Source organism: Malaclemys terrapin, chromosome 22 (assembly GCF_027887155.1).
Source record: "Malaclemys terrapin pileata isolate rMalTer1 chromosome 22, rMalTer1.hap1, whole genome shotgun sequence".
NCBI classification, from domain to species: domain Eukaryota; kingdom Metazoa; phylum Chordata; order Testudines; family Emydidae; genus Malaclemys; species Malaclemys terrapin.
In genome coordinates this window covers 15,134,685-15,161,953 of record NC_071526.1, presented here as the reverse complement: position 1 = coordinate 15,161,953, position 27,269 = coordinate 15,134,685, and the positions used below count along the sequence as shown (strand labels likewise).

The window sequence follows — 27,269 nt, the reverse complement described above, 5'->3', positions numbered from 1 at the left end:
ACAAGGGACGTTTCACCAACATCAACGTGGGATGGCCGGGAAAGGTACATGATGCTCGCGTCTTCAGGAACTCTGCTCTGTTTCGAAAGCTGGAGGAAGGGACTTTCTTCCCGGACCAGAAAGTGACCATTGGGGATGTTGAAATGCCTATCGTGATCCTTGGGGACCCAGCCTACCCCTTAATGCCATGGCTCATGAAGCCGTACACAGGCAGCCTGGACAGGAGTCAGGACCTGTTCAACTACAGGCTGAGCAAGTGCCGAATGGTGGTGGAATGTGCATTTGGACGTTTAAAAGCGCGCTGGCGCAGCTTACTGACTCGCTCAGACCTCAGCGAAAAGAATATCCCTATTGTTATTGCTGCTTGCTGTGCGCTCCACAATATCTGTGAGAGTAAGGGGGAGACCTTTATGGCGGGGTGGGAGGTTGAGGCAACTCGCCTGGCCGCTGATTACGCGCAGCCAGACACCAGGGCGGTTAGAGGAGCACAGCAGGGCGCGGTGCGCATCAGAGAAGCTTTGAAAACGAGTTTTGTGACTGGCCAGGCTACTGTGTGAAACTTCTGTTTGTTTCTCCTTGATGAACCCTCCAACCCCCCCCCCCGACCCGGTTCACTCTACTTCCCTGTAAACCAACCACCCCACCCCACCCTCCCCTCCCCCTTGCAGAGGCAATAAAGTCATTGTTTTTTCACATTCATGCATTCTTTATTAGTTCCTTACAGAGGTAGGGGGATAATTGCCAAGGTAGCCTGGGATGGGTGGGGGAGGAGGGATGGAAAAGGACACACTGCATTTTAAAACTTTAACTCTTATTGAAGGCCAGCCTTCTGATGCTTTGGCGATCATCTGGGGTGGAGTGACTGGGTGGACGGAGGCCCCCCCACCGTGTTCTTGGGCGTCTGGGTGAGGAGGCTATGGAACTTGGGGAGGAGGGCTGTTGGTTACACAGGGGCTGTAGCGGCGGTCTCTGCTCCTGCTGCCTTTCCTGCAACTCAACCATACGCTCGAGCATATCACTTTGATGCTCCAGCAGACGGAGCATTGCCTCTTGCCGTCTGTCTGCAAGCTGACGCCACCTATCGTCTTCAGCCCGCCACTTGCTCTGTTCTTCCCGCGATTCAGCCCGCCACCTCTCCTCTCGTTCATATTGGGCTTTTCTCATCTCCGTCATTGACTGCCTCCACGCATTCTGCTGTGCTCTATCAGCCTGGGCGGACATCTGCAGCTCCGTGAACATCTCGTCCCTCGTCTTACGTTTTCTCTTTCTAATGTTCACGAGCCTCTGCGAAGGAGAAACATTTGCAGCTGGTGGAGGAGAAGGGAGAGGTGGTTAAAAAGGACACATTTTAGGGAACAATGGGTACACTCTTTCATTACAAGGTCGCATATTTCGGCTTGCAGGCAGCCATCGTAGGCCACAGTGTTTTGGCTTTTTTAACCTTCTTAACATGCGGGAAAGGTTGCAAACAGCAGCGCATTTCCCATATCAAGGATGAATTGGGTTGTCCATTTAAAATGGGGTTTCAATGTAAAAGGAGGGGGCTGCGGTTTCCCGGTTAACATGCGGCACAAACACAAGTAAACCACCCCCCCCCACACACACACACACGATTCTCTGGGATGATCACTTCACCCCTCCCCCCCACCGCGTGGTTAACAGCGGGGAACATTTCTGGTCAGAAGAGCAGGAACGGGCGCCTCTGAATGTCCCCCTTAATAAAATCACCCCATTTCAACCAGGAGAGCTTTCTGGAGATGTCCCTGGAGGATTTCCGCCCCATCCCCATACACGTTAACAGACTTGCTTGCTTTTTTTTTGTAATGTTTACAAATATTTACAAAGTTACACTCACCAGAGGTCTCCTGTGTGCCCTGAGGGTCTTGGGTGAGTTCGGGGGTTACTGGTTCCAGGTCCAGGGTCACAAACATATCCTGGCTGTTGGGGAAACCGGTTTCTCCGCTTCCTTGCTGCTGTGAGCTACCTACAGTACCTCCATCGTCATCTTCCTCGTTCCCCGAACCGTCTTCCCTGTGTGTTTCTCCAGTGAGAGAGTCATAGCACACGGTTGGGGTAGTGGTGGCTGCACCCCCTAGGATCGCATGCAGCTCCGCGTAGTAGCGGCAAGTTTGCGGCTCTGCCCCGGACCTTCCGTTTGCTTCTCTGGCTTTGTGGTAGGCTTGCCTTAGCTCCTTAATTTTCACGCGGCACTGCTGTGTGTCCCTGTTATGGCCTCGGTCCTTCATGGCCTTGGAGATCTTTTCTAATACTTTTCCATTTCTTTTACTGCTACGGAGTTCAGCTATCACTGCTTCATCTCCCCATATGGCGAGCAGATCTCGTACCTCCCGTTCGGTCCATGCTGGAGCTCTTTTGCGATCCTGGGAGGACTCCATGACGGTTACCTGTGCTGATGAGCTCTGCGTGGTCACCTGTGCTCTCCACGCTGGGCAAACAGGAAATGAAATTCAAACCTTCGCGGGTCTTTTCCTGTCTACCTGGTCAGTGCATCTGAGTTGAGAGCGCTGTCCAGAGCGGTCACAATGAAGCACTGTGGGATAGCTCCCGGAGGCCAATAACATCGAATTCCGTCCACACTACCCCAATTCCGACCCGCAAAGGCCGGTTTTATCGCTAATCCCCTCGTCGGAGGTGGTGTAAAGAAACCGGTTTAAAGGGCCCTTTAATTCGAAAGAAAGGGCCTCGTTGTGTGGACGTGTCCAGGCTTAATTCGGTTTAACGCTGCTAAAGTCGACCTAAACCCGTAGTGTAGACCAGGCCTAACACAGGAACCAGCTATACTGGTATAAGCACTTTATACTGGTGTAACTGCTTCCACACTGGGGTTGGTACTACTTTCACCATACCAGTACAGTTAAAACAGCACAACTTTTGTGCGTAGGCAGGTCCTAGGGGACAGATTCAGCATGGTTGAGGAGATACGGCTTTAAGATCAACCATCATCCTGTTAATGTGCATTTAGTTATACATTCCCCACTCTCACTCCTGCTACAAGACAGGAGTGACTTGTTCTCATTAACACAGGATCCAGCGTCCCTGTATTCCCAATTCAGCTGACTACATTTTTAGCTTGTGTTTATGCTTGTGGAGCCTACACTTCCAAAGAACCCATAGCGGGATTGTCCAGTGCTCAGCACACACAACTCAGGCCAGTTTTTCAGAAGAGCTCAACATCCTGTGTGCACGCAGCATGTTCTTGAAAACCACTCTGCTGTGCAGAAGAAATTGCAAATTACATTAAAAAATTGCAAAAAAAATATATTATTGCTATTTATTTCCTCCAAATGCTAAAATTTACCCTGTCTCTCTGCTTGTTCGTCAAGGCCCTGCTCTGAAGTCACACTCTGGTAGAGAAGGCATCACAATCTGTTGACTTGCAAAGGGCTTTTGTCCCAGATTCAGCATGATGATGACTTCTCTGGAGGACTGAAGAAAAGACACTCATTAGGGAGGAAGCTCTGTCGAAATACAGATTTGGGGTCATTCATAGCGGCTGCTGAACCTCAAAAGGATCTGAGGTTGCACTGGACTTTAGTATGCACTCTAGTAGTTTGAGTGCTTTGATGCTTATCTGAATTGTCCAAACCTCCTGAGCCTCTGGTGACCACATGAGCACAGTCCCTCCAGATAGCCAGCCTGCCGTCAAATCTTTCCGCTTTGCACCCCAGTGGCATTTTTTACTTTGCATCCCAGCTGGCATCAGGAAGTGCTGAACTGGGATTTTGGGGAAGTAACTGCATTTTTTTGAACCTCAGGAGAGGTTTGATTTGCAGTCTGGGCACAGGCTGAGATCCATTTTTCTTTATCTATATTGGCTAGCTCTTCTGTAACGATAGCTTAAATGCAGCATCAAGAAGAATAAGAAAGGACTTAAAGCTATATTATTGTCCATCAGCAAGAGAGAACATTAATCTATGGGAAAACATGCCCGTGATGGGTGGATTTAAGTTTCAAGCGGCATTTGAAATGATTCCCTAAGCTAGAAGGCACTCATTTGCAGCAACTCTATGAAGGGCTGTTGGAATCATTGAGCATTACCCAATAATTCCAGTAGCTAAAATGGGCAAGCTGCCAGTTTGTCATATCTTGCTTGTATAGAACATATGAGGGTTTGTGGCATCCAAAATGTAGTGCCCGCAGTATTTGTAGGTCTCTGGTGAACACACAAATATTCGAGGACAGTGATGCTCTTCAGGATAATGGGGGAGGGAAAGGGGTGTTCAGAATGGGAAATTTAGATAAGCAAGTCCCTGTTGAAATCAGTCCTAAAGTTGTTCAGAGATTTACTACTTAAGAGTGCCCCAAATTTTGGTGGCGGGAATCTGCCCCTATATATAGCTCTAGCAGAATATAGGGGATATAAATATCCTGCAAGGGGCTGGAGGAAAAATCTCCGAGGGAGGGCACTTTGTTGGGTTACTATAGGCAGTCCTACACAGGTTCCTCCTCCCCCTCCCCCACCGCATCCCTAGCTTAGGGAAAAGCACAGGGGTGGAGTTGGAGACAGGAGGGGCCAAGCTGTAGCGCATGTTGCTGCAACAATTCTGGCTTGTGCGCTGCAGGGTATCGGCAGGCTTGGGGACGCTGACATAACTTAGAGCAGCCCCTAGAGCTGGCTAAATTATGCCAGGAACTTAGCACAAAGGTGGGTTAAAGCCGCATTTGCCTCCTCCTCCCCCTGGGCTATACCCCCTGGAAGCTCAGCACAGCATCTGACTCTAGATGCTTATCCAGATTTATCCAGACCTCTTTGGTACAGGAGGGATGAGCGAAAGTCACAATTAGGCATTTCGTGACATTTCTCGCACTCTTTGAATGCTTCCCACTCTTGTTCCTGGCTGGAATCTGGAAGTGAGGCAAGGAACCGAAAACAAATGAGGCACAGCCGATTACTTTTCACCCTTCCCCAAACCGTCCATTGCGAGTCAGTTATTACTTGATCAAAGCAGCTTTGCCCATACCGGGCTTATAAATACACACAAGACGATTCTTTCAACAATTCCTGTGTTCCCTTTTTGAAGATGGAAATTCCCACTGTGCTGCAGCACGCTTAGCGATACACGGCAGGACGTGCTAGAGAACATCCAGTTGTGTTTAGCATTCAGAGACACTCAAAGGGGGGGAACGGTTCAAACCGCCCCATAAAATGATTCATTGTATTGCATTGGGAAATACGGGTATGTGCATTCTAAAGGCACCCGGCTTTTTTGTGTCTTGTGATCTTGCCGTATCAAAGGAACGGAGGCCGTGCTTCTTTCAAGGCAGCATTGGCATTGTCACTGGAAAAGTGGCACCCCACTGATGGCTCTAGTTGAGCAGCGAGGGCTATGTGTGGAACCGAGGACCCAGCATGGTAACACTCTGGCTTATTTTATTTTTTTCTTGCTAAATGTTACCTCACAGCGATTATTTTCTTTTCTGCAACTTCTCAAAGCGTTGTCTGAGCATTTAGCGCTCATGAAAAGCCCCCTAGCAACAGCCTTAGAAGCTACTGTCCTCTGTCTGCAGAACAGATGCAATGTAGACAGCTGCTGCACAAGTTTTCTTCACGATGTTCCCCCAGCATGTCCAGTCTGTGGCCGGGAAGGACTGCCTCTAGGTGTCAGAGGACAGGTTTATAGCCGTGCCCCATTTGGCTCAGTCATTCTTTGCTCTTACTGCCAAGTTGGCTAGGCAGAGGGCCAATTTTGGTTGTGGACAGTTATTTGTGTGTGTGTGTGTGTGTGTGTGTGTGTGTGTGTGTGTGTGTGTGTGTGTGTGTGTGTGTGTGTGTGTGTGTGTGAGAGAGAGAGAGAGAGAGAGAGAGAGAGAGAGAGGTGGACAGCTGTTCCTTTGGAACTGGAATGAGACACCCAAACTCTTTGTGCAAGATGTCAAATGCTTTTCAGTCACTGCCAGCTGGGACTGGTTTTGAACCAATCGCCACTTACTTCACAGACCTGGAATTTGTTGAGGTACGACGCTCATTTTGCAGACGGGTAAATCAAAGGACAACGAGATTAAGACTTGCCCGTGATTGCATGACGAGTCTGATGGTCGTGCTGGGGATCCAAACCCGGGAGTCCTGACGTCTGCTCCTCTGCTGCCACCACTGGACCAAACTTCTCCTTAAACTGGAGAATGTCCTGACGTATTGCTCTGTGAACACAGTCATAGGTCAGCGTTGGCTGGTGTCACAGCGACTCGCCAATGAAGGAGTTGGTGGATTGGGGCGGGGATATTCTCGGCATGCCAAGGGGAATCATCCGCCCGCCTGGCTAAGGTACATACTGTCCCGAGGGGCATGGACTCTCCAGGGAAAAGAAAAACAGCCAAAAAGGAAGAAAACAAAAGAGCAGCAGGGGGAGACTTCAGCAATCAGCCGCCAGCCCCCGTCAGCAGGGTGGCTGGAGCCCTGAACATCGTGAGTTTTGAAAGCGAGAGCGGAGACTGAGATCAAGCATATGTCTAAGGCATCTGACAGCTGGGTGGGAGGCTGATTGGCAGGTTGAGGCGACATCGGCTTGTGAGATGAAATGCAGGGAAATGGTTCAAAATCACAAGAGAGGCATAATGTGGTCATGAGGAAACCTGTCGGGTGCAGCCTTGTTAGGGAAGAAGCTAATAACGAATGCTAGCATTCCAGAGGCATCAAGGCCTGCAGAACTGAGAAACAATTTGGACAAGCAAGCGCAGAGTTTGCTTTTGCAAATGTCTCCTGGGCGATGATGTACTTGGCTTGGCTTTGCCGGGCAGCAGCACTGCTGCCTTGTTCAGGGCATGGGACACAAATTCAGGCACTGCCTGGGGTCCCTCACTCCCAGGCCGATGGAGCCACGGGCGCTCTGCAGATGTGCAGGGGGGTGCTCAGCTTCTGATCTCGACCCCAATGGCTGGTGCTGGGTTCTAGCGATGAGGTCCGGGCCCAGTTTTTGGCCTCAGTTCCAGGTTCGGGTAGCTATGCTCAGCCCTGCAAGTGTTTCTTGAGTGGTATATGTTAAAACAGAGCTTTAATGGCCCACAGCTGGGTGGATTGTTACCGGTACCAGTGAAAATTCAGATTCAATATGCTTAATGCGCAGTAGTTTATTTGAGAAAGAATTACACAAGCAGTAAAGGTTACAGAATATACATCTCCCTAATAAGCCTGAATTCCCCAAGCATAAACCCTCAGTAACTGTGTTGGCCTTACACAGTATCCTGCTTGGCAAACAAAGCAGGTATAGGTACCAGTCCTAGAGGGAGACTTCTTTTCTTTTCTTCTTTTCCCCTCTCAGGTACTTGGTCTGTCAAATGTCCCTCGCTGCAGGGTCTTAGTTACCCCAACGCTGCCTGATTCCAAAGTCCCACACAAGTCTCTTGTAGCCAGGTCTCAGCTACCCTGACCCTCTGTCTTACAGCATCACAGACCTCTTTAGGTGTCAATTGGGGAACTAACTAACTAATGTACTCTGCTTAGCATTTATACCTTTTGTTCTCACAGGAGTCACATGTCCCAGAAATATGCCCTGTGGGCATTTCATTACTGGTTTTCTTTAATTAATCTTTTAGAAGGGGGCTGCAAAACAGGCACAGACCAAAGTTCAATCAACATTTACCCTCTCATCAATCATTCACTTGAGCTCCTAGTGCAGTGTTCTCCAGAAGGGGTTATTTTGACCCGGGTCAACCTGTACCAAGCTCACTGATGGCCTGTTTTTGCTTTTTCTTTACTTTGTGAGCTAGTCAATCGGCTGACAGGTTTCAAAGTCTCCTGTTCAGAAACACGCACAGAAACCGCCTTTATTAACCATTCAAGTGCTATTTCAGTACTCTCAATAAATTTCCACACCAATTCTCTGATGCTAAGAGAATCCTGCTCCCAGAATCCTCTAGCAAATACAGACGTACCGAGCCATACCAAACTCATGCTTACCACACTTATGCATATCGGCCACAGTAATTCATAGTAATTTGGCACCATCCTAACAGTATACAGAAGAATCTTAGTATTGGCGAAGGCTGCCTGCTCAGCAGCAGTGATCATTATCCAGAGAGTGAGGCTTAAAGAAGACAAAATGGCAGCTCCTTGTCTGACCGCATAGCCTGGTGGTCATGCTCTCCATCGCCAGGGGTGAAATGAGACCTCCAGGCTTGGTCTCTTCCTAGTCGGCCTGGCTAATGTCTCTTTATTGCATCCAGCTTCTGCTCAGGCTGGAACTGCATGAAATGATGGAATAAAAACAAAGTTCTTTTATAGCTTCTGAGAACAGAACTATTCTACCACCTTATGTCTGAGCATCAAAGCCCTTTACAAACAGATGCTAATTATGCCTCACAGCACACACGCACCCCTCCCTCCAAGAGGCAACTAAATTGCATTATCCCATTTTACAGTTAAGAGAATAAAGTTGCAGAGAGGGGCAGTGAGGTGGCCAAGGCCATGCAGCAAGCCTGTGGCAGAGCCAGGATAAGAACCTTGGAGTTCTGTCTCCTCGTCCTGTGCTTTTACCACTAGACAGTGCTTCCCTCTAGAGAGGAAGAGAGGCTTCACCGCCTGTGCCCCAGTTCGACTATCCCTAATAGAAGCACTTCAGACTCTTTGTTCTCTGCCTACCTGGGCCACTGTCTAATGGCACAGCTGTCACAGGAAGGAAATCGCAAGGCTAATCCTGCTTTTCACTACAAACAAAGAAGCCAGGGCAGGGCCTGGTAGGAGTGGGTTGAGTCTTTTTTTCTTTCAAACAAAATTAAAACGGCACGATATAATTCTCAGGCAATTGTGATTGTTCACAGACCCCACTGTTCACCAAAAAGCCCTGAGCTTTAATCAGCAATTTCTAAATGGCAAAAGCCCAGGAATAATCAAAGCCCCTAATTATATTTCATTAAAAAAAGTCCCTCCGAAGCGGAAGAAAAATACGCACAGCCTGACAGATCTGCAATCTTTCCTGGAATTTTCATATACAAACGGGGATTTTAACTCTGCAGAGCATGGGAAAGAGAATGAAAAATGTCGTCATTTTGTCTAATTGCATTTAGTCATTCTGCAGTAATCTACACATCTGGATAAAAAACCAGCTAGCACATGGCCCTGTATATCACTGTGGGTAAGAGCACTAAGCTGTTAGATGCTAGACTGACAGGTGCCTGAGAGATACTGTGAATAGATGTAGTGCATCCAAACTATATTAAGAGAACGGATCCCTTACTTTACAAGCCGCACGTGCAGTTACATGCTCTGGTTTGCAAAATTCATTGCATTCGGTCTCCCGTTCAGCAAAGCATGTGTGCAGCTACTTAAATAAAAGCTCTGCCTATCTGCCGGATTTGGTACCAGTGAATACTTGCACAATCGCTCTCTCTCCTCCCCCACCACTCCGTGCTTTCACCAGTAATTTAGAGATGGGCCTAGACCGAAATCTGGGATCTGAATATCCCCAGCTTCCTCCACGTGTGAGAATGTGTTTGAAATCCAGGCGTGGATCTGGATCCAAATCTTGCGATGACCCCCGTCTGTTAAAATGGGCTGAAGCGGAATCCCAGATCAGAAAAAGCTGGTTTTGAAATTGGGATCTGCCTGTTGTATGGAAGAGCAAAGTTGCTTAGGGAGGGTTTCAGTTTTTAATATTATCCATAATTTTGTGTCCAGGCTTACTTGTAAAGACACACTATAGGACTTGGGGGAAATCGTCAACAGTGTCCAAGTGATTTAGGAGCCTAACTCCTATTGACTTTCATTGGGATTTTTCTAAGTGCCCAAGCCACTTTTAAAATTGGGATTTAGGCACTTACGTCACGTAGACATTTTTTCCCTGAGTGTGTAACTCCGTGACTATGGTTTGTGGTGCCCACAGCGGAATGTCTGTGCAAAATTAGAGGCCCAGTTGAGGGCCTATAAAAAAATGGCCTGTAATGTCAGCAATACCACAGCATTTCCAGAGGTTGCATGTAATAAACGCTCTTCATCTGAAGATCGAAAAGCACTTTACAAATAGTAAATAAGGCTCACAAAATCCTTGTGATGTGTTATTCCCCCATTTTAAAGATGGGAAAACTGAGTCATAGAGTGGCTAAGTGATGTTCCCGACGACACCCAGTGAATGAAAGTTTTTCACTGCAGAGTTAGCCCAGGTGACTGGCATCTGAGTTAGCTAGCCTAGGTGTGAGCAGCCATGCTGCAAAGCCTGTACCCAAGTTACTGGGTCCTCACTGGTGCTGCACTTCCCCATGTGTGTTGCTAGGGCTCCTGGTGGCATATCCCGTGCTCTTTGCATGCTGCAGTAAGCTGAGCTGCTCTATGACTCTTTCCGAGTGAATTGTCGGAGATCTTGTCTGTCCTGGGCACATGGGGGGAATTGTGGGAAGGCACTGGAGGACTATCAGCACTCGAGTGATTTAGCCACTGCAAAGTGAGTAGTTTCCACCTGAGTGAAAGCAGAACCTGGGCTCTAACCCACAGCCCCAACTTTGCTAGCTTGAAAGTACCACTAAACTCAAGTGAGAAGTTTTTGTGTGCAGACAGTGGGGGGGACAGGGGCAACACCTGGGTAAGATCCCAGGCTGATTCTATAGGGAAGACAGCCCATGAGTGGCACAGCTGTTAATAACAGGACTCAGTAGTCTTGACTCCCAGTTACCTGCTGTAACTGATAGGGCTGGCATCATGTACTATTTACCTGCTAGATGAACCTCTTAAACAGTCAAATCAACACGCTAAACCTCCTTGCAATGTTGTTTTGCAGAAAATCCCAGGGAGTCTTGCTTTGATCCCGGGTCAGTTAAGAATGGCACCCGAGTGGGCACAGACCTGAAACTGGGGTCGACAATTACCTACTACTGCGATGGTGGCTATGAGATCGAAGGAGTCTCCACCCTGACATGCATAATGGGAGGGGATGGGAAACCCGCGTGGAACAAACCTCGGCCAACGTGCACAGGTAAGGCTGGTGGGGTGAGCGAGGAGCCGGCTCCAAAACGTCCAGGCCTGCTGCCGAGCCTCGCTGCAGCACAAACCATTCAGACACACGGGCGTCCCTTTATAGCGAGCTCATCGGGGGTAGGGGGGGAGCTTTGTTTTTACTCCTATGAAAAATGAAAGCATTCATTATCTGAGGTCAGAAAGAAACTTACTCTGTATGCAAATTATTTCATAGATATCCATTATGAGGCTTCTTGTCCCTCCTTCGGAAGCATCTAACAAAGACAGGGTACTAGAACAAACCAATTATCAGATCCAGCAGGACAAATTCTGCATTCCAAATACAGCATCTGATTTGGAAAGCCACTTAAGCCTGTGCTGAAATCCATTCTCATTTAGGAAAGTACCTAAGCATGTGCTTAATTGATTTCCTGAGCCAGGGCGGGAGCTGGTAAGAAAACAGGAAAATGTTTTTTCTCATAAGGTTTTCCTGTTTTTCATCAGAAAATTTTGATTAAAAGTTTCTGACCAGCTCTATTTGCTAACCGGAGCTGGACAAGAGACCAATATGAGGCTGGAACGTGGGTGTGGATGGGAGAAATCGATGGTTTGAAAATGTTCTGATGGGGAGTGCTGCATTGGTCCCTGGGCCAGTCTCCTGTTGCTGAGAAACAATGAAAAGATTAAGAACCCATCCCTCCAACTCCTGTGCTTTAGAATCAGATGGATAGCGCTGGAGATCACGCATTCGGCTACATACTGTATGTGACATCCACCCAGTCCCTGGTGTGGTGGTGGTAATTAAATGTGAAGCAAGCATGAACTCGAGTTAGGATAAGCAATATTGTTCTTAATAAGAACTTGCAGTGGGTGCTGCTCCACCTGAAATGTAGCATTGATCACAGACTTGGGCAGCCGGTCCTGCACAGAATAATAAGCACATGGCTGGATGTATTTTGAAGCAGTGGAGAAAATGGGTAATGCTTGAAGCCGGGGCTTGAATGACAGCTGCTCCGGTGATTTCTTCCAATGATTTCTTCCTGACTTTGTCTTTCAGCGCCGTGTGGTGGTCAGTACACTGGATCAGATGGAGTAGTTCTGTCTCCAAATTATCCTCGGAATTACACCAGTGGACAAATCTGCCTGTATTTTGTCGTCGTGCCGAAGGACTACGGTATATGCCGTGCAGTCAGTGGGCTAGATTCTCAGCTGGTATAAATCAGCATTGCTCTGTTGAAGCCACTGGAGATAAGTCAGTTTATACCAGCTGAAAATGTTCCCCACAGTCTATTTTCTACAGTTGAGTGTGAGTGTATTATTATTGGGGAGGAGGAGGAATGGGAAATACGGCAGAAGTGGCATTATTGACTGTAAATTCAATTTCATGTACAGAGATGTTGGAAATTTGTTAATTTAATAATTACATGAAAAATGGCAAAAAAAAAATTGACAGTTTTTGTGAGGGTTTTTTTTTTCAGTTTCTCAACCAAATCTGAGAGTTACTGATTTGAAAAAAAAAAAAAAAAAAAAAGGAGTGAAAATTTAATTTACAGTAATTAGGTTTTGCAATGGAGCAGTGGCAGCAGTCTTCTCCTTCAGAAGATGTCTGAGAGTGCAAATGTATTCAGCCCAAATATATGCTAAATATTGTGCTAAAATTGTGTGTGTGAGAGAGAGAGAGAAGTATGAGTAAAAATCAATCTGGTAGCCCTTTAAAAATCTTTCAGAAAATAAGTGTTTGTTGAATGGATATTTAGAAGGTAAATATAGAACTGTTAGAACAGCTGTTAGAACTGATCTTTGCAATTCAGCCACTGTCAAGTGAAATACTATCACAGTCAGTAGATAGAAATGTTGCCCCAGCAAGAATGATAATGCTCTCTGCCATTCTACTATGCACAATGAGGAGGTGCAGTCACTTGTACCATATTTATACCGTTGTATGAGAAAAGCTATCTCCCTCGTGCAAAGCTCCTTTTGAGATGTTATTTTTCCTGTAGGCTTGTCGTGACCTTCATTTTGCTAAAGCTACTGCATGGAGTATTGGCATCTGAGATTAGAGCAAAACTCTGTCTAGTGGGCGGGGGGAAGGGTGGGTGATTATTCTGTGATAACCACAGCACTATGCCCTGATTCAGCAAAACAAGCTGGGCTGAATAGGTCAGGGAGCATTCACGTGCTTAAGTACTTTGCTGAATCAGGGCCTAAATGTGCATCGGAGCCAGATTAAATCCATGCACCAACATTTTAGTTATCGACTCTGATGTTGCTTAATTTTGTACAGTGCCTGGATACCAGCATATGTACCTTGGAAACCCTTGAGACAGCTAGATGGATGGGTATTCATGTTGTTTAACATATTTTCTCTTTTTCAAAGTGAACTTAGGGCTCATGAAACTTGCTGCACTGACAGCTCTGTAGAGTGAAGCCCTGTAAATTTTATTCCACAAGGCAAGCTTCTGTAGCCTGCCATGTTATATTGATCTACAGTGGAGTCAGTTCCCATAGCCCTTGACACAGCAAGGTGAGATAAGGACACCCAGTTCTATCTGGGACTAATTAGGGCTACCAACTTCTTCCCCTCAGTAGCTAGCACATAGCAATGACCTTCAGTCTTTACTGACTTGAGATGGATTTGGACTCGTGACCTAGCTGTGAAATACACCATAGGTGGTTACCATTCCACAGTGCCATCCAGCCCCGTTAAGGTGCTACTGTTGCTACTTTTACTGATCCTTATGCTTGAATCAGTCAAGTATCTAGTGGACTAGGAAAAACTTCTTGACGAGCGGCCTGACTTCCTATCTACAGTATGATGACAGCTAAGTTAGTTTCTTTCCCCCACCCACCGTGTTTCAATAGCTTCATTAAAAGTGAGTGGAGAAATTGCTAGTAGCAAATTCTGTAGGAATCCTGTTTCCTTTCCTTTCCTGATTCTCCAGACAGCAGGTGTCAGGGGGCTGGCCCAGCTCCATCGCAGTGTCCTAGCATGGAAGACACGCTGTAAAACTGAATTTGCAAGTAACAAACGTTGCAGCTTGATGAATGTTACAGTTTGTGAATCTGTAACTGGGCGTTTGCAACTTACAGATACACAGCTCAGGGGGGGAACTAGAGGCTTGGGTTCTTGAGGAAAATACTGTTGTTGTATTTCGAAAAACTTACAAAAATTTCCCAAACCCGCACACACCAACTTGAAAATGGCCTGATCGTCTCATTATCGTTTTCCCCTGGATGAGATTGGGGGTCATCTGGGTGCATTTACAAAATAAGCAATAAAATGGGGACCACAGAGTGACTTCCTCATTGGCAGTCTCAGCAGAGGTGCCTAGGACTGACTGGAAATTCAAGTATCTTTTCATCACTAGGAGCTATCCTTCCAGAGCAGATGGGCTTGGTGCTGGAATTGGACAGAGATGGTGTCCCTAGCCTTTGTTTGCCAGAAGCTGGGAATGGGCAACCGGGGATGGATCACTTGATTACCTGTTCTGTTCATTCCTTCTGAAACACCTGGCATTGGCCACTGTTGGAAGACAGGATACTGGGCTAGATGGACCATTGGTCTGACTCAGTATGGCCATTTTTATGTTATGTTCTCAATTAAGGGCACAATTTTTTAATTTGAAATAAATCTTGCCCTAAGCATTTTGGGGCAAGGACCAGCTTTTTGTTCTGTGTTTGTACAGCACCTAGCACCATGGAGTTCTGGTCCATGATGGAGGCTTCTTAGTGCTATCAGAATACAAATAATAAATAATAATTGATCATTATCACTGGGTGAAATTATATAGCCTGTGTTATGTAGCAGGCCAGACTAGACTCGCCATAATATGATCCCTTCTGGCCTATGAAACCTTGGTGAGCCAGCATTTTGGAAGCTTGCTGCTGCCCATGTTGTACCTGCTTGGTGGATAAATAAGGGATTTCCATCTGAAGGGCTGACAATCAGGAACTTTTCTCTGGGTTCTCACGACAGTCTGGAGTTACCTGAAGCTGAAGCATCTCAGCCTTGGGGGTTGGCTTTAGTTGAACGGCAGTGTGTTCCCTGTCTCTTGCCCTTACTGGTTCCGTTCTCTCTGTTCACAGTGGTTTTCGGGCAGTTCGCCTTCTTCCAGACAGCGCTCAATGATGTCATCGAAGTTCATGATGGACCCAACCAGCACTCCCGGCTCCTCAGCTCGCTCTCCGGCTCTCACACAGGTAAGGATCAGTCACCGGTGCTGGCAGAGACGGAATGCCCCGGAACGATCGATGGGGCCTTGCCTCTCAAAAGGTCATCGCGCTGACTGATCCGTGACAAGCAATGACCCCAGGCTATGGAGAATATGGCAGCATTGCTAGCCGGTTGGGGTAAGTTGGGCAAGGCCCAATGGGTATGTCTACGCCGCAGCTGGAAGTGAAAAACTGGAGACGGCCCTGGCATTGTAGATGTGCCAAATGTGGCATGCTGGGGAATGGTTATTTAGAAAGAGAGAGGGATTCATTCCCTCTGTTACACACTGTGCAGGCATTGCGTGAGTCAGCCATAGGCTGCCCTGTGCACAGCCCCTCACAAGCCCTTGCAAAACGGGGGGGTGGCAAGATCAGGGGAGAAAGGGGCCATAATGCAGAGCACGATGGTAGATTCTGAGCAGTTCTAGATTGCTGAGCTCTTCGTGGGCAGCCCCGGCATGGCTGTGGAACTTAGACCGTCTTCCTGGTTTGCCAAAGTGATGCTGGAGGCTGATTCAGTTCTCGGCCAACACACAATCACACTTCCCCGCAGGAAGCTATTGCAGTGTCTCTCCCCTCGTAGCTGGTGTTATCTTCCAACTAAACATTGCCTTCCCTTCATTTTCAGGACCCACCCATCCCTTGTTTGGCTTTATCTCCCCAATGCTGTACTTAAGGAACTTGTTTCCTTGTCGCGTGTGTGGCGCGAGATCCCCATTAGTGGGTGATATACGTCTAGGCCAAGATTGACCCTTGATATGGGGTGCTTCATTTTTGGGAAGCCCAGCTTGAGACACCTTAGAAGGGCCTGATTTTCAAAACATGCTGAGAACTTGTCCTCATTGCTGATCACTTCTGAAAATCTTCACCAGGGACTAGACTTCTCAGGACAGTGTTTTTGTAAGGTGTGCATCCTACCTTTTTCAGTTCCTCCAAAATTTTGAGTTCGGTTCTTTAAAAAAAGGAAATTATTTTTTTTTTAAATTGCAGCCACAATTGCATTTTTTTTCTCCCCGAAACGCCCCCCTCCCACCATAGGCAACCCCCAGCTGTGCAGAGCCATGTGCTTCTACAGATAGATTCTCACTGATTCCTGGGTACAATTAACAATTGCTCTGTGCGTAAGGAAGTCTCCTCCATGCCAGCTTCAGAAAAACCTATACTGTAAAAGTTCCCCATGTTGAGAAGGTCTTAGTAGAAAGGCCTCAGTAAACCAGTTCCCTGGGTGATGCTGTAATACGTGTACACCTGCCGTCTGTTTCCCTCTCTCCCTGTCTAGGTGAATCATTGCCCTTAGCCACCACCAATCAAATCCTCATCAAGTTCAGTGCCAAGGGTCAAGCAACTGCCAAAGGATTTCATTTTGTCTACCAAGGTAGGTGCAGTTGTGGTCCAGAGATACATCCATGGTGAGTAAATATCTCATTGACATTGACAAGCACTTTTTTTTTTTCAAATAGGTGGCCCAGATTTGAACCTGATCTTACAAAGTCCTGAGCATCTTTGATTGCTCTTGTTTCAGTGGATTTGAGGGCAGGAGATCAGTGGAGTCAGGCACACAGGTGCAATTGTTTCGGTAGCTTGGAGAGAGGCCAAGCACATGGTTGGTTGTCTGTCTAACACAAAAACGATTCGTCCCATTCACCCTATTGAGCCGCAGTTCAGATTCACAGAAATCTCTGTTCTGGTCAGAGCAGAACATGCTGGCAAGTGGACCCTTTTTTTTTTTTTTCAAAAACACAGATGGGCGTCAAAGTCTAACTTCTTGCTTCCCCATTTCCTGGCAGTTGTGTATGCATAGGTGGGGATGCCTGTCTGAGGGAGAAACAGTAACAGGAAACTTGGAAATGGCGGAGATGCTTAATGACTTCTTTGTTTTGGTCTTCACCGAGAAGTCTGAAGGAATGCCTAACATAGTGAATGCTAATAGGAAGGGGGTAGGTTTAGCAGATAAAATACAAAAAGAACAAGTTAAAAATCACTTAGAAAAGTTAGATGCCTGCAAGTCACCAGGGCCTGATGAAATGCATCCTAGAATACTCAAGGAGCTAATAGAGGAGGTATCTGAGCCTCTTGCTATTATCTTTGGAAAATCATGGGAGACGGGAGAGATTCCAGAAGACTGGAAAAGGGCAAATATAGTGCCCATCTATAAAAAGGGAAATAAAAACAACCCAGGAAACTACAGACCAGTTAGTTTAACTTCTGTGCCAGGGAAGATAATGGAGCAAGTAATTAAGAAAATCATCTGCAAACACTTGGAAGGTGGTAAGGTGATAGGGAACAGCCAGCATGGATTTGTGAAGAACAAATCATGTCAAACCAATCTGATAGCTTTCTTTGATAGGATAACGAGCCTTGTGGATAAAGATGAAGCTGTGGATGTGGTATACCTAGACTTTAGTAAGGCATTTGATACAGTCTCGCATGATATTCTTATCGATAAACTAGGCAAATACAATTTAGATGGGGCTACTATAAGGTGGGTGCATAACTGGCTGGATAACCGTACTCAGAGAGTTGTTATTAATGGTTCCCAATCCTGCTGGAAAGGCATAACGAGTGGGGTACCGCAGGGGTCTGTTTTGGGACCGGCGCTGTTCAATATCTTCATCAACGACTTAGATATTGGCATAGAAAGTACGCTTATTAAGTTTGCGGATGATACCAAACTGGGAGGGATTGCAACTGCTTTGGAGGACAGGGTCATAATTCAAAATGATCTGGACAAATTGGAGAAATGGGCTGAGGTAAACAGGATGAAGTTTAACAAAGACAAATGCAAAGTGCTCCACTTAGGAAGGAAAAATCAGTTTCACACATACAGAATGGGAAGAGACTGTCTAGGAAGGAGTACGGCAGAAAGGGATCTAGGGGTTATAGTGGACCACAAGCTAAATATGAGTCAACAGTGTGATGCTGTTGCAAAAAAAGCAAACATGATTCTGGGATGTATTAACAGGTGTGTTGTGAGCAAGACACGAGAAGTCATTCTTCCGCTCTACTCTGCTCTGGTTAGGCCTCAGCTGGAGTATTGTGTCCAGTTCTGGGCACCGCATTTTAAAAAAGATGTGGAGAAATTGGAGAGGGTCCAGAGAAGAGCAACAAGAATGATTAAAGGTCTTGAGAACATGACCTATGAAGGAAGGCTGAAAGAATTGGGTTTGTTTAGTTTGGAAAAGAGAAGACTGAGAGGGGACATGATAGCAGTTTTCAGGTATCTAAAAGGGTGTCATAAGGAGGAGGGAGAAAACTTGTTCACCTTAGCCTCTAAGGATAGAACCAGAAACAATGGGTTTAAACTGCAGCAAGGGTGGTCTAGGTTGGACATTAGGAAAAAGTTCCTAACTGTCAGGGTGGTTAAACACTGGAATAAATTGCCTAGGGAGGTTGTGGAATCTCCATCTCTGGAGATATTTAAGCGTAGGTTAGATAAATGTCTATCAGGGATGGTCTAGACGGTATTTGGTCCTGCCATGCAGGCAGGGGACTGGACTCGATGACCTCTCGAGGTCCCTTCCAGTCCTAGAATCTATGAATCTATGAGATGTGTTAGAGGGAGGGTGTGCAAGGCATCCTGGGTAAAACAAAACACATAGCACATGGACATTCATCTCTCTGGACCAAATTAAAATCAACGGAAGCGTCGCTAATGTGCTTGTAATCTTTGTTTTTTCCCTCTCTTCCCAACAATTCCCGCCTGAAGTGCTAATAAATCTTAGCGCCACTGAGAGATGAAAATTCATTGATTTCCTACTCAGGAATAATCAGTGCTTTGACTTCTTTATTCCCACTGGGAGCAATTGCCCACTCCCACAACGGTCTGAGAGTCAGTCTCTCACCCCTTCGCTCTCTCTGAAGCTCCGCTGTTTCCTGTACCATACAGCTCACAAGAGCATCATCCACAAGTGGCAGGAGTTCAGGCACTTACAGAAATAAGGGCAGTGCCTCGGCCCGACTGTCTTTTCTCTCCCTCGCTTGTGTTGACAAGGATTGTTTTAAAGTGTTACAGTAACACACTCCATTGTTACAATCCATTACAATAACGAGACTCCTAGTAGCCTGAAAGAACCAAGTTTCAGAGTAGCAGCCGTGTTAGTCTGTATCCGCAAAAAGAACAGGAGTACTTGTGGCACCTTAGAGACTAACACATTTATTTGAGCATAAGCTTTCGTGGGCTACATGCATCCGAAGAAGTGGGCTGTAGCCCACGAAAGCTTATGCTCAAATAAATGTGTTAGTCTCTAAGGTGCCACAAGTACTCCTGCTCTTTTTGAAAGAACCAAGTCGTTTCCTCTTGGTTCCAGTCCCAGCTCCACTGTGGCTATGGGCAGGTCACTTAGGGCAGAATTTGCCAGGGAGCCTAATCAAGTTAGGTGCCCTGTTCGCTTGAGCGCCATTGAAAAACTCAGCCTATAACCTCTTTTTGCCTTGGTTTTCCCATTTGTAAAACAGAAGTAACAATACAGCCCTGCCTCGCAGGGGTGTTGTGAGGGGAAACACATTAGCACAAGTAACACCTGAGATGGTGACAACAAAGAGGTTAAAGTGAAAAATGATCTCTCTTCTTTGTTCACGTTTGGATGTGACGGCACTTTTCATCATCAGTTGCACCCTCTATAGCCAGTTTCCTCTGTTGTTTGTGTGGGTCTTTCACACTGGAGAAAAAAAACCATCTTGAACTAATAGGAAAAGGTGATTGTAAAATCCCAACAATTTATCAGGGGGACTCAGGAGCCAGTGTTGTACCAGGAACTATTTTAAATTCATTTTTAAAAAAGTCTAAATCTTTACCTGGTGGTGTCCGTACATCACTGTGAACATGTTAAGTGCTAATCAAAGAATGATTGTGTGCAAGGACTCGTGATTTGTGTGAACTGAATGATTCTTTCTATGTGTCTCTAATAATAATAATAATAATACCTAGCTCTTTTATATAGCACTTTTCATCAGTAGATCTCAAAGCACTTCACAACCTTTCCTGTATTTTATTCTCACAACACCCTTGTGAGCTCGGGCAGTGCTATGTTCCCCATTTTACAGATGGGGCACTGAAGCACTGAGAAACTAAGGGACTCTCCCAAGGTCACACAGGAAGTCTGTGGCAGCCTAGAGAAGTGAACCTGGGTCTCCCAAGCATGTCAGCACAAAGAGCCATTAGATTTGCCTACAGACACACATGGGTGAATGCAGAAACCATCAGGGCACAGTAGGGCTTTGCAGTGGGGAGGCTTCCACTGAGGCTAGGTTAATCCAGATGCTCAGACTGAGGGCCAAACACTCGGGTTACCTGTGCAGTGAAGATGTAACCAAAAAGCCTCTGTCCTCTAAAGCCTAACTGCGCATACTCCGTATGTACCTTTTCAAGTCAGAACCTATGATCCTGGGGCAGAATCTTTGCCTGATGTTCAGCGTAAGATACATTCTTGTTTTGCAACCGTGTCTGGATCTAACTGTCATGCTGTCTGGAATGGCTCACAAGCAAGAATACCAACCTCGGGCAGACTGTTAAGAGGTAGGAAACAAGCCCCAAACTGGTTGTGAGTTCTATAATTCGATTTCACCAACCAAGTAACAAGTGGTAAATTCCTCAGGTCCTATACAGCCTTAACATGGAGTCATGGACAGTCCCCTTGGGCATTCCGATCTATCTTGCCACCCAGGCAAGCTTGACTCTGTGACAGACGGTCATTTTACCCAAAGAGCACAAAATATTGAGGTTACTCCCAGTCCCAAAGGAGCAGTCACATACCCCAGGTCAATTCGCACCTTTGATCTCACACCCAAGACAACGCTTGTAGCCAATCCTGTAATAAACTAACTAAAGATTTATTAAGTAGGAAAAAAGGAATGAGTGATTTAAGCGGTTAAAACAGATAAATGTGCACACACAAATGAGTTGCTGTCTTAGGTTTCAGATGGTGAAAGAGCTGCTGAAATATGCCAGTTCCAATGTCCATTAGGGCTAACCCAAGTTAATCCTGGGGATCTCTTGCTTATGTTTAGAAATCTTTGTCCGTTAGAGTCCAAACATCATAAAAACACCCTAATTCCTTTTGGTCAGGGGGTCCAAGCTGATGAGATAAGCACTTCTGCACCTAACCTCTTCATTGGGGGCGGAGGGGAAGGAGAAGAGAAATTGACAAAGTTTCTGTTCCACAGTGGCCCATTTGGATTCAATAGTTCTTCCTCATGGCCAGAAGATAACACCTTCTGTAGGAATCCAGCATTTTGCATTAGGTGAAGCTTCCCCCCTCCCTCCCCCCGTTTGGTGAATTACATAGTTTCAGAACAAACATTTTAGTGATAGAGCGAACACTTGAGAATTACTTTATAGCATGGGATACAGATATTATAAGTAGGACTAATACAAGCAGCATCCTACAAGCATGCCATAAAGTCTAAACACATTCTTATAACACTAATATCTGTTTTAACCATACTAATCCACAGGTGAACCAAACTGTTTTCCAGCTAAGCATCAGTCTGTGTTCAGAGAGCCCCGGGGCCTTGGCATGAGCTGGTTCCTGGTCTGCTAGCATCACACTAACATTTTCTCCCTCTGTGTTCAAAGCGGTTCCTCGCACCAGCGCCACACAATGCAGCTCCGTGCCAGAACCCCGCTACGGGAGGAGGATTGGAAGTGATTTCGCTGTCGGGGCCATTGTCCGATTCGAGTGCAGTGCCGGATATGCTCTCCAGGGCTCCCGGAGTATTGAATGCCTGACTATGCCGGGAGCGTTAGCTCAGTGGAATGTCTCCGTGCCTACCTGTCTTGGTTTGTAAACCTGGTTCTGTGGGGGATAAAAGGGAAAGCAAGGTTCTCTGCATGCCTAGCTCTTTGTATTCCTTGTGGGAAAGCCCGATAGAAAGTCATGGAAAACCATCCTCTTTCTCTATTTTTAACAGAATATTGAATTCTATGGGATGGTTACAATCACCTTTAGAGAGGGTATCATTCTCTACTAAGGACTCTGCCCCTGCTCGCCAGGTGTGCCAGGGTAGTGCCCAGCAAAGCTGGCCTAAGTGGGAGGGTATAAGTGGCATTATGCCACCTTTCTTACCACCCTTCACAATGCTGGTGGCTGAACCCGGCCCTGCTGTAAATTAGAGCAGCCTTCAGGCTGCTCTAACTTGCACCAAAAGATCATGGTTTCCACCCTGATCCGGATTGCTGAAATGGGTGCACTCCATCCCCATCCCCGCCAACCCCCAATTTGGGGCCAAGATTGGGTTCCCGTTTTGCTGGGAACTGTGCTGCCAGGAACAGAGTTGCAACCCAGATGGTTTTATTCACAAATCACTTTCTTAAGTAGTCACCCAGTCCCAGGTACTGTTCTGCCCATACCCAGTGAAGTGTTGGGGTGAGAGGGCTAGCTCAGTGGTTTGAGCATTGGCCTACTAAACCCAGGATTGTGAGTTCAGGCCTTGAGGGGGCCACTTTGGGATCTGAGGCAAAATCAGTACTTGGTTCTACTAGGAAAGGCAGGGGACTGGACTTGATGACCTTCCCCTTCTATGCAATACATATATCTCCATATATTATTTATTATATAAAGCTGAGCTCTCCCACATTCAAGTTCTCGTTTGCTTTTTTTTTTTTTTCCCCCAGTGCCTTGTGGTGGAAACTTGACTGAGCGTAAAGGCACCATCCTTTCCCCTGGCTTCCCTGAGCCCTACCTGAATAGTCTCAATTGCGTGTGGAAGATAACCGTCCCTGAAGGAGCAGGAATACAGGTACCATATTAAACAGCCGTCACTGCAGCATGATATTGAGAGAAGGAACATACTGTATCTCATGCACTTGTAGACGACAAGTACCATCAAGTCACTGCTACTCAGAGGTAGGAGGTCGGTGGAATGCGTAATTCTTTTCTGGAATCAGACATTCCTTTTCACCCTGGCTGGCAAGGTGGGTGAGATTTCAGTGGGAGGATTACTACACGGGGAAGTTGGCCGGCCGCTATAGCTATGCTAGTCTAACTCTCTGTGTGGATGCTCTATTCATAGAATCACAGAATATCAGAGTTGGAAGGGACCTCAGGAGGTCATCTAGTCCAACTCCCTGCTCGAAGCAGGACCAATCCCCAACTAAATCATCCCAGCCTGACCTTAAAAACCTCTAAGGAAGGAGATTCCACCACCTCCCTAGGTAACCCATTCCAGTACTTCACCACCCTCCTAGTGAAAAAGGTTTTCCTAATATCCAACCTAAACCTCCCCCACTGCAACTTGAGACCATTACTCCTTGTTCTGTCATCTGCTACCACTGAGAACAGTCTAGATCCATCCTCTTTGGAACCCCCTTTCAGGTAGTTGAAAGCAGCTATCAAATCCCCCCTCTTTCTTCTCTTCTGCAGACTAACCAACCCCAATTCCTTCTGGAATAAAAGTGAGTCTTGATGTAGTTTATGTTGCCTAGAGCAGCCGCATGGTGCGTAGTTATGCAGGTTTAAAGTCCTATGAACTATATCAAAATAAATCATTTTTAGTCTGGATTAGATTATCCGCACAGGGACTATACCAACATAGCTATAGCAGTATAATTCTACCACTGTAGTTCTAGTGGTCAGTTTCTCCACGTAGTGAAGCCCTGTGTTTGGGTTTCTCTGGCACTTATCAGTCCTCCACAGAATCCCTGGCACAAACCTGAGGAGACTGAGAATTAAATTCATTCAAAGCACATCACAGAGACCAGTCCTTTAGATAAAGTTCCCATCCTCACAGAAAGGTATCTAGCTACATGTTACACTGGCATCAATTGATGCAGATAAGATTGATTCATTTAATAGGGTTCATTCATTGCATGAGTCTGATAATCGCTGGGCTTCTTTCTTCTTCTTTACACCATTTTATCTGCAGGGGTTTTGTTTATTAAATGCTCTTATTTTTTTAATCAGGCATTAGGTTAATAGAGGTTTTTTCCCCCCCTCTCTCTGCAGCAGTCATAGCTGTTTGGCACACACAGTAAATGTATGTCTTATGACATGTTTGTTCTGACATCAGGTACACTTTTATTATGTGCTGCGGATCTGTGTCTGACACGAAGCAACCAGGCTGCATTCTGATCTCTGGGACACGGGTGTAAATCTGAAATGATTCCATTGACTTCAGTCGTGTCACTGAGATTAGTATCTTGCCTGACCATGGCCTGTCACATCAGTGACAGTTTGTTAACAGGCGGAATGGAGGGGATAAGTGCTCTGTGTCTTCTAATGGGGCTGTCACTACTTCCAGACTGGCAAATTTCTGCTCTTGTTTTGTATTTTAAGTCCAATTAACAGACTGTTTTGCAAAGCTGCAAAATGCATCACAGATTCCTTCCCACTCATCTGAAATGTTAGCCATTAATACAATCAAATTGCAGGAGGCTCCGTTTAAACATGTAAACAGTCGATGCATTTTGCAAAATGTTTGGGACTCACATTATCAAGAGGTGATAAATAATTCAGATTTTTTTTTAAAGTGATATCAATAGATTCTTCCTTCCGCCACTTTTAATGCAAAGCTTCAGTGGGAATGTTCTCAGCACGTGTAGCCAATCATTGTTTTTACATTCCTACATTGGATATGGAAGGAAGTGAATAATAATGTAGGCTGGTAAGAAAAAACATGTCTTTCATTCATAAGTGCTCTCCCCGCGATTTCGTCTCCCCATCATCATGATTCATCTAATAAACCCTCCCAGAAAACATAGTGGGTAAAACTAGGAAAAGTAACATGAAGGGAATCAGGAAATGATCCAAAAGCCCTTTTTCCACTAAAGGTTTATCTACAGGGAGACACTCAGGAAAGTTAAAGTGGATTAGTTAAAGCTCACTAAACCCATGTGGACACTCTTATTCAAAATTAAAGTGGTCTTAATTCAGTTTACTTTACTTCCAGAGTGAATTAAGATCATCTAAATTGAACAAAGCCAGTTTAATTCTGAATACAAAATGTCCACACTGGAGTTTAATGTGGTTTAACTAATCCACTTTAAATTCACCCCTTAATTTGGATTAATTATCCTGAGTGTCCCTGTGTAGACAAGCCCTAAAGGTGACCTGCAAAGAGAAAAAAAAAAAGTTTGGGTTTATGCACATGAGAAACAAAAATCATCTTGCCTCTAAGTGAGCATCAAGTCAATCATTTCCAAAAGCGTAACCAGCTCAGTTCAGCATCCAATACCACGGTGCTGAGTAGGACCTTACCAAATTCACGGCCCATTTTGTTTAATTTCATGGTCATCGGATTTTTAAAATCGTAAATGTCATGATTAAATCTGAAATTTCACAGTGTTGTAATTGTAGGGGTCCTGACCCAAAAAGGAGTTGTGGGAGGGTCGTAAGGTTATTGTAGGGGGGTCGCGGTACTGCTACCCTTACTTCTGCGCTGCTGCTGACAGCGGCGCTGCCTTTAGAGCTGGGTACTCGGCTAACAGCCGTTGCCTTCTGGCTGCCCAGCTATGAAGTCAACACAGAAGTAATGGTGGCAAAACTGGGCCCCCGCTAAAATAACTTTGTGACCCTCCCCCAACTCCCTTTTGGGTCTGGACCACCAATTTGAGAAACACTGATCTCCCCCATGAAATCTGTATAGTATAGGGTAAAAGCACACATAAGACCAGATTTCACGGGGGGAGACCAGACTTCACGGTCCGTGACGCATTTTCATGGCCATGAATTTGGTAGGGCCCTAGTGATGAGTCATCAGCAAGGGACTGGCCCTTGGCCCTTCAGCACAGGCCTCCACCACTTGAGCTAAAGAAATAACTCTGTTAGCCTGGAACAGCACTTCTACCCATGCCACTCTTCACAGGGGGCCACAGTGCATTTAGCTAACGGTATGAGTGGGGATATGGATGATGGATAGATACACAACCCCTTCAGCTTTACCCATGAAGACGCACATAGAACAAGGGGCAGAGATGTGAATCCAGATGACGTGACCCCCTTCTGCTGAGGAAGCTGATGTTGATTTGCCATTCTTTTTTCTCTGCTGGAAGTTTCTCAGCTGAAGGAAAGTTTGCAAGAGCCATCGGGCTTCGACAGGTGGAACGTGTCACCATGAAGTCGGCCTTCGGGAGCCGTCAAGAAAAGGGATGCAGTAAAGGCAGAACAAGAGCGATCGCTCTGTGATTGACCCACATAGAAGCAAAGCTGGCATCTAGTTATGCTTATGCACCCCAAGGCGCTCTCTGCACCGAAGTGGACCACAATATAACCAGAGCCACTTAGCCCTGAGCACCTCATGTGCCCCATCCTCCCAATTACCTCCTTTTGTGTGTGAAATGTTCAGAGTTATTAGATACTAATTTAAGTATCCGTTTACCCCCCGTTCTGTACAACAATTAAAGGTTAAAAAACTGTAAATCAGAGGAGGAGGCGAAACGAGAGCTTTCTTAGCAGCAGCGAGTCAACGGCAGGGGTTTTTATGTAATCAATGCACCAGCTCGCACTTCTGCCATGAATTATTCATTCTGGGAGCAAATCTTCCTGTGAATTAATTTCTATACATGGCAGAAAATAGATGCCGCTCCCCTCATGAATCCACATCCGTCTAGAATTAGAACCTTAAAATGTTTGTCTTTCTAAACATAAATAAAGGAATTTTAAAACCGCAAATGAAACCCACTTTCCTTTGTAAAAAGGTAAGTAATAATTGGGGTGCAGTTATGCAGGCTGACACAGGTATTGACTCTGTCAGTGTGACAGGTAATGACTCCACAGGGGTGATTAGTATTCCAGCTAGATAGACTCCATTTGTTTAAAAAAAAAAAAAAAAGTTGCAAAGTTATTTTATCATTCAGAGTAAATCAAGCAGGAAAACAGGTTAAAATGCCAGAAATAATGGTTTGATTTGGTTTTTTTTTTAACTTTGCATTAGCAGGCAAAAGGAAGTCAGGCATTTGGACTGGATTTGAAAATGCAGCATGTAGGCATTTTAGAGGAAATGGGGGTGTTTTCGTAGGATTTCCAGATGGGCAGGGGGGAGGGTTGTCTGGGAGTGTGTGTGATTATATATAAATCAGGATTTGTCATGTCTACAAGTACCTGTAAGTGCTTAGTCCTGCAAATTGCCTCCCGCTGAGCTCAGTGCTTAAAAGAGTAATTTCATTGAATTTAACGGGACTTCTGCTGATCATAAGCATTGGGATTGGTAAGAAGTATTTACA

General features: G+C 45.9%; 1 protein-coding gene across 1 annotated transcript in view; it reads left to right on the top strand.

Moving 5' to 3' along the window:
- CSMD2 (CUB and Sushi multiple domains 2) overlaps positions 1 to 27,269 on the top strand; it is a 579,057-nt gene that overhangs the window by 436,342 nt on the left and 115,446 nt on the right. The window contains exons 30-35 of the mRNA XM_054012126.1: positions 10,725 to 10,919; positions 11,958 to 12,074; positions 14,987 to 15,100; positions 16,392 to 16,487; positions 21,687 to 21,890; positions 22,725 to 22,849. Of these exons, the coding sequence (XP_053868101.1) occupies positions 10,725 to 10,919; positions 11,958 to 12,074; positions 14,987 to 15,100; positions 16,392 to 16,487; positions 21,687 to 21,890; positions 22,725 to 22,849 (851 nt within the window). The remainder of the gene's footprint in view (positions 1 to 10,724; positions 10,920 to 11,957; positions 12,075 to 14,986; positions 15,101 to 16,391; positions 16,488 to 21,686; positions 21,891 to 22,724; positions 22,850 to 27,269) is intronic.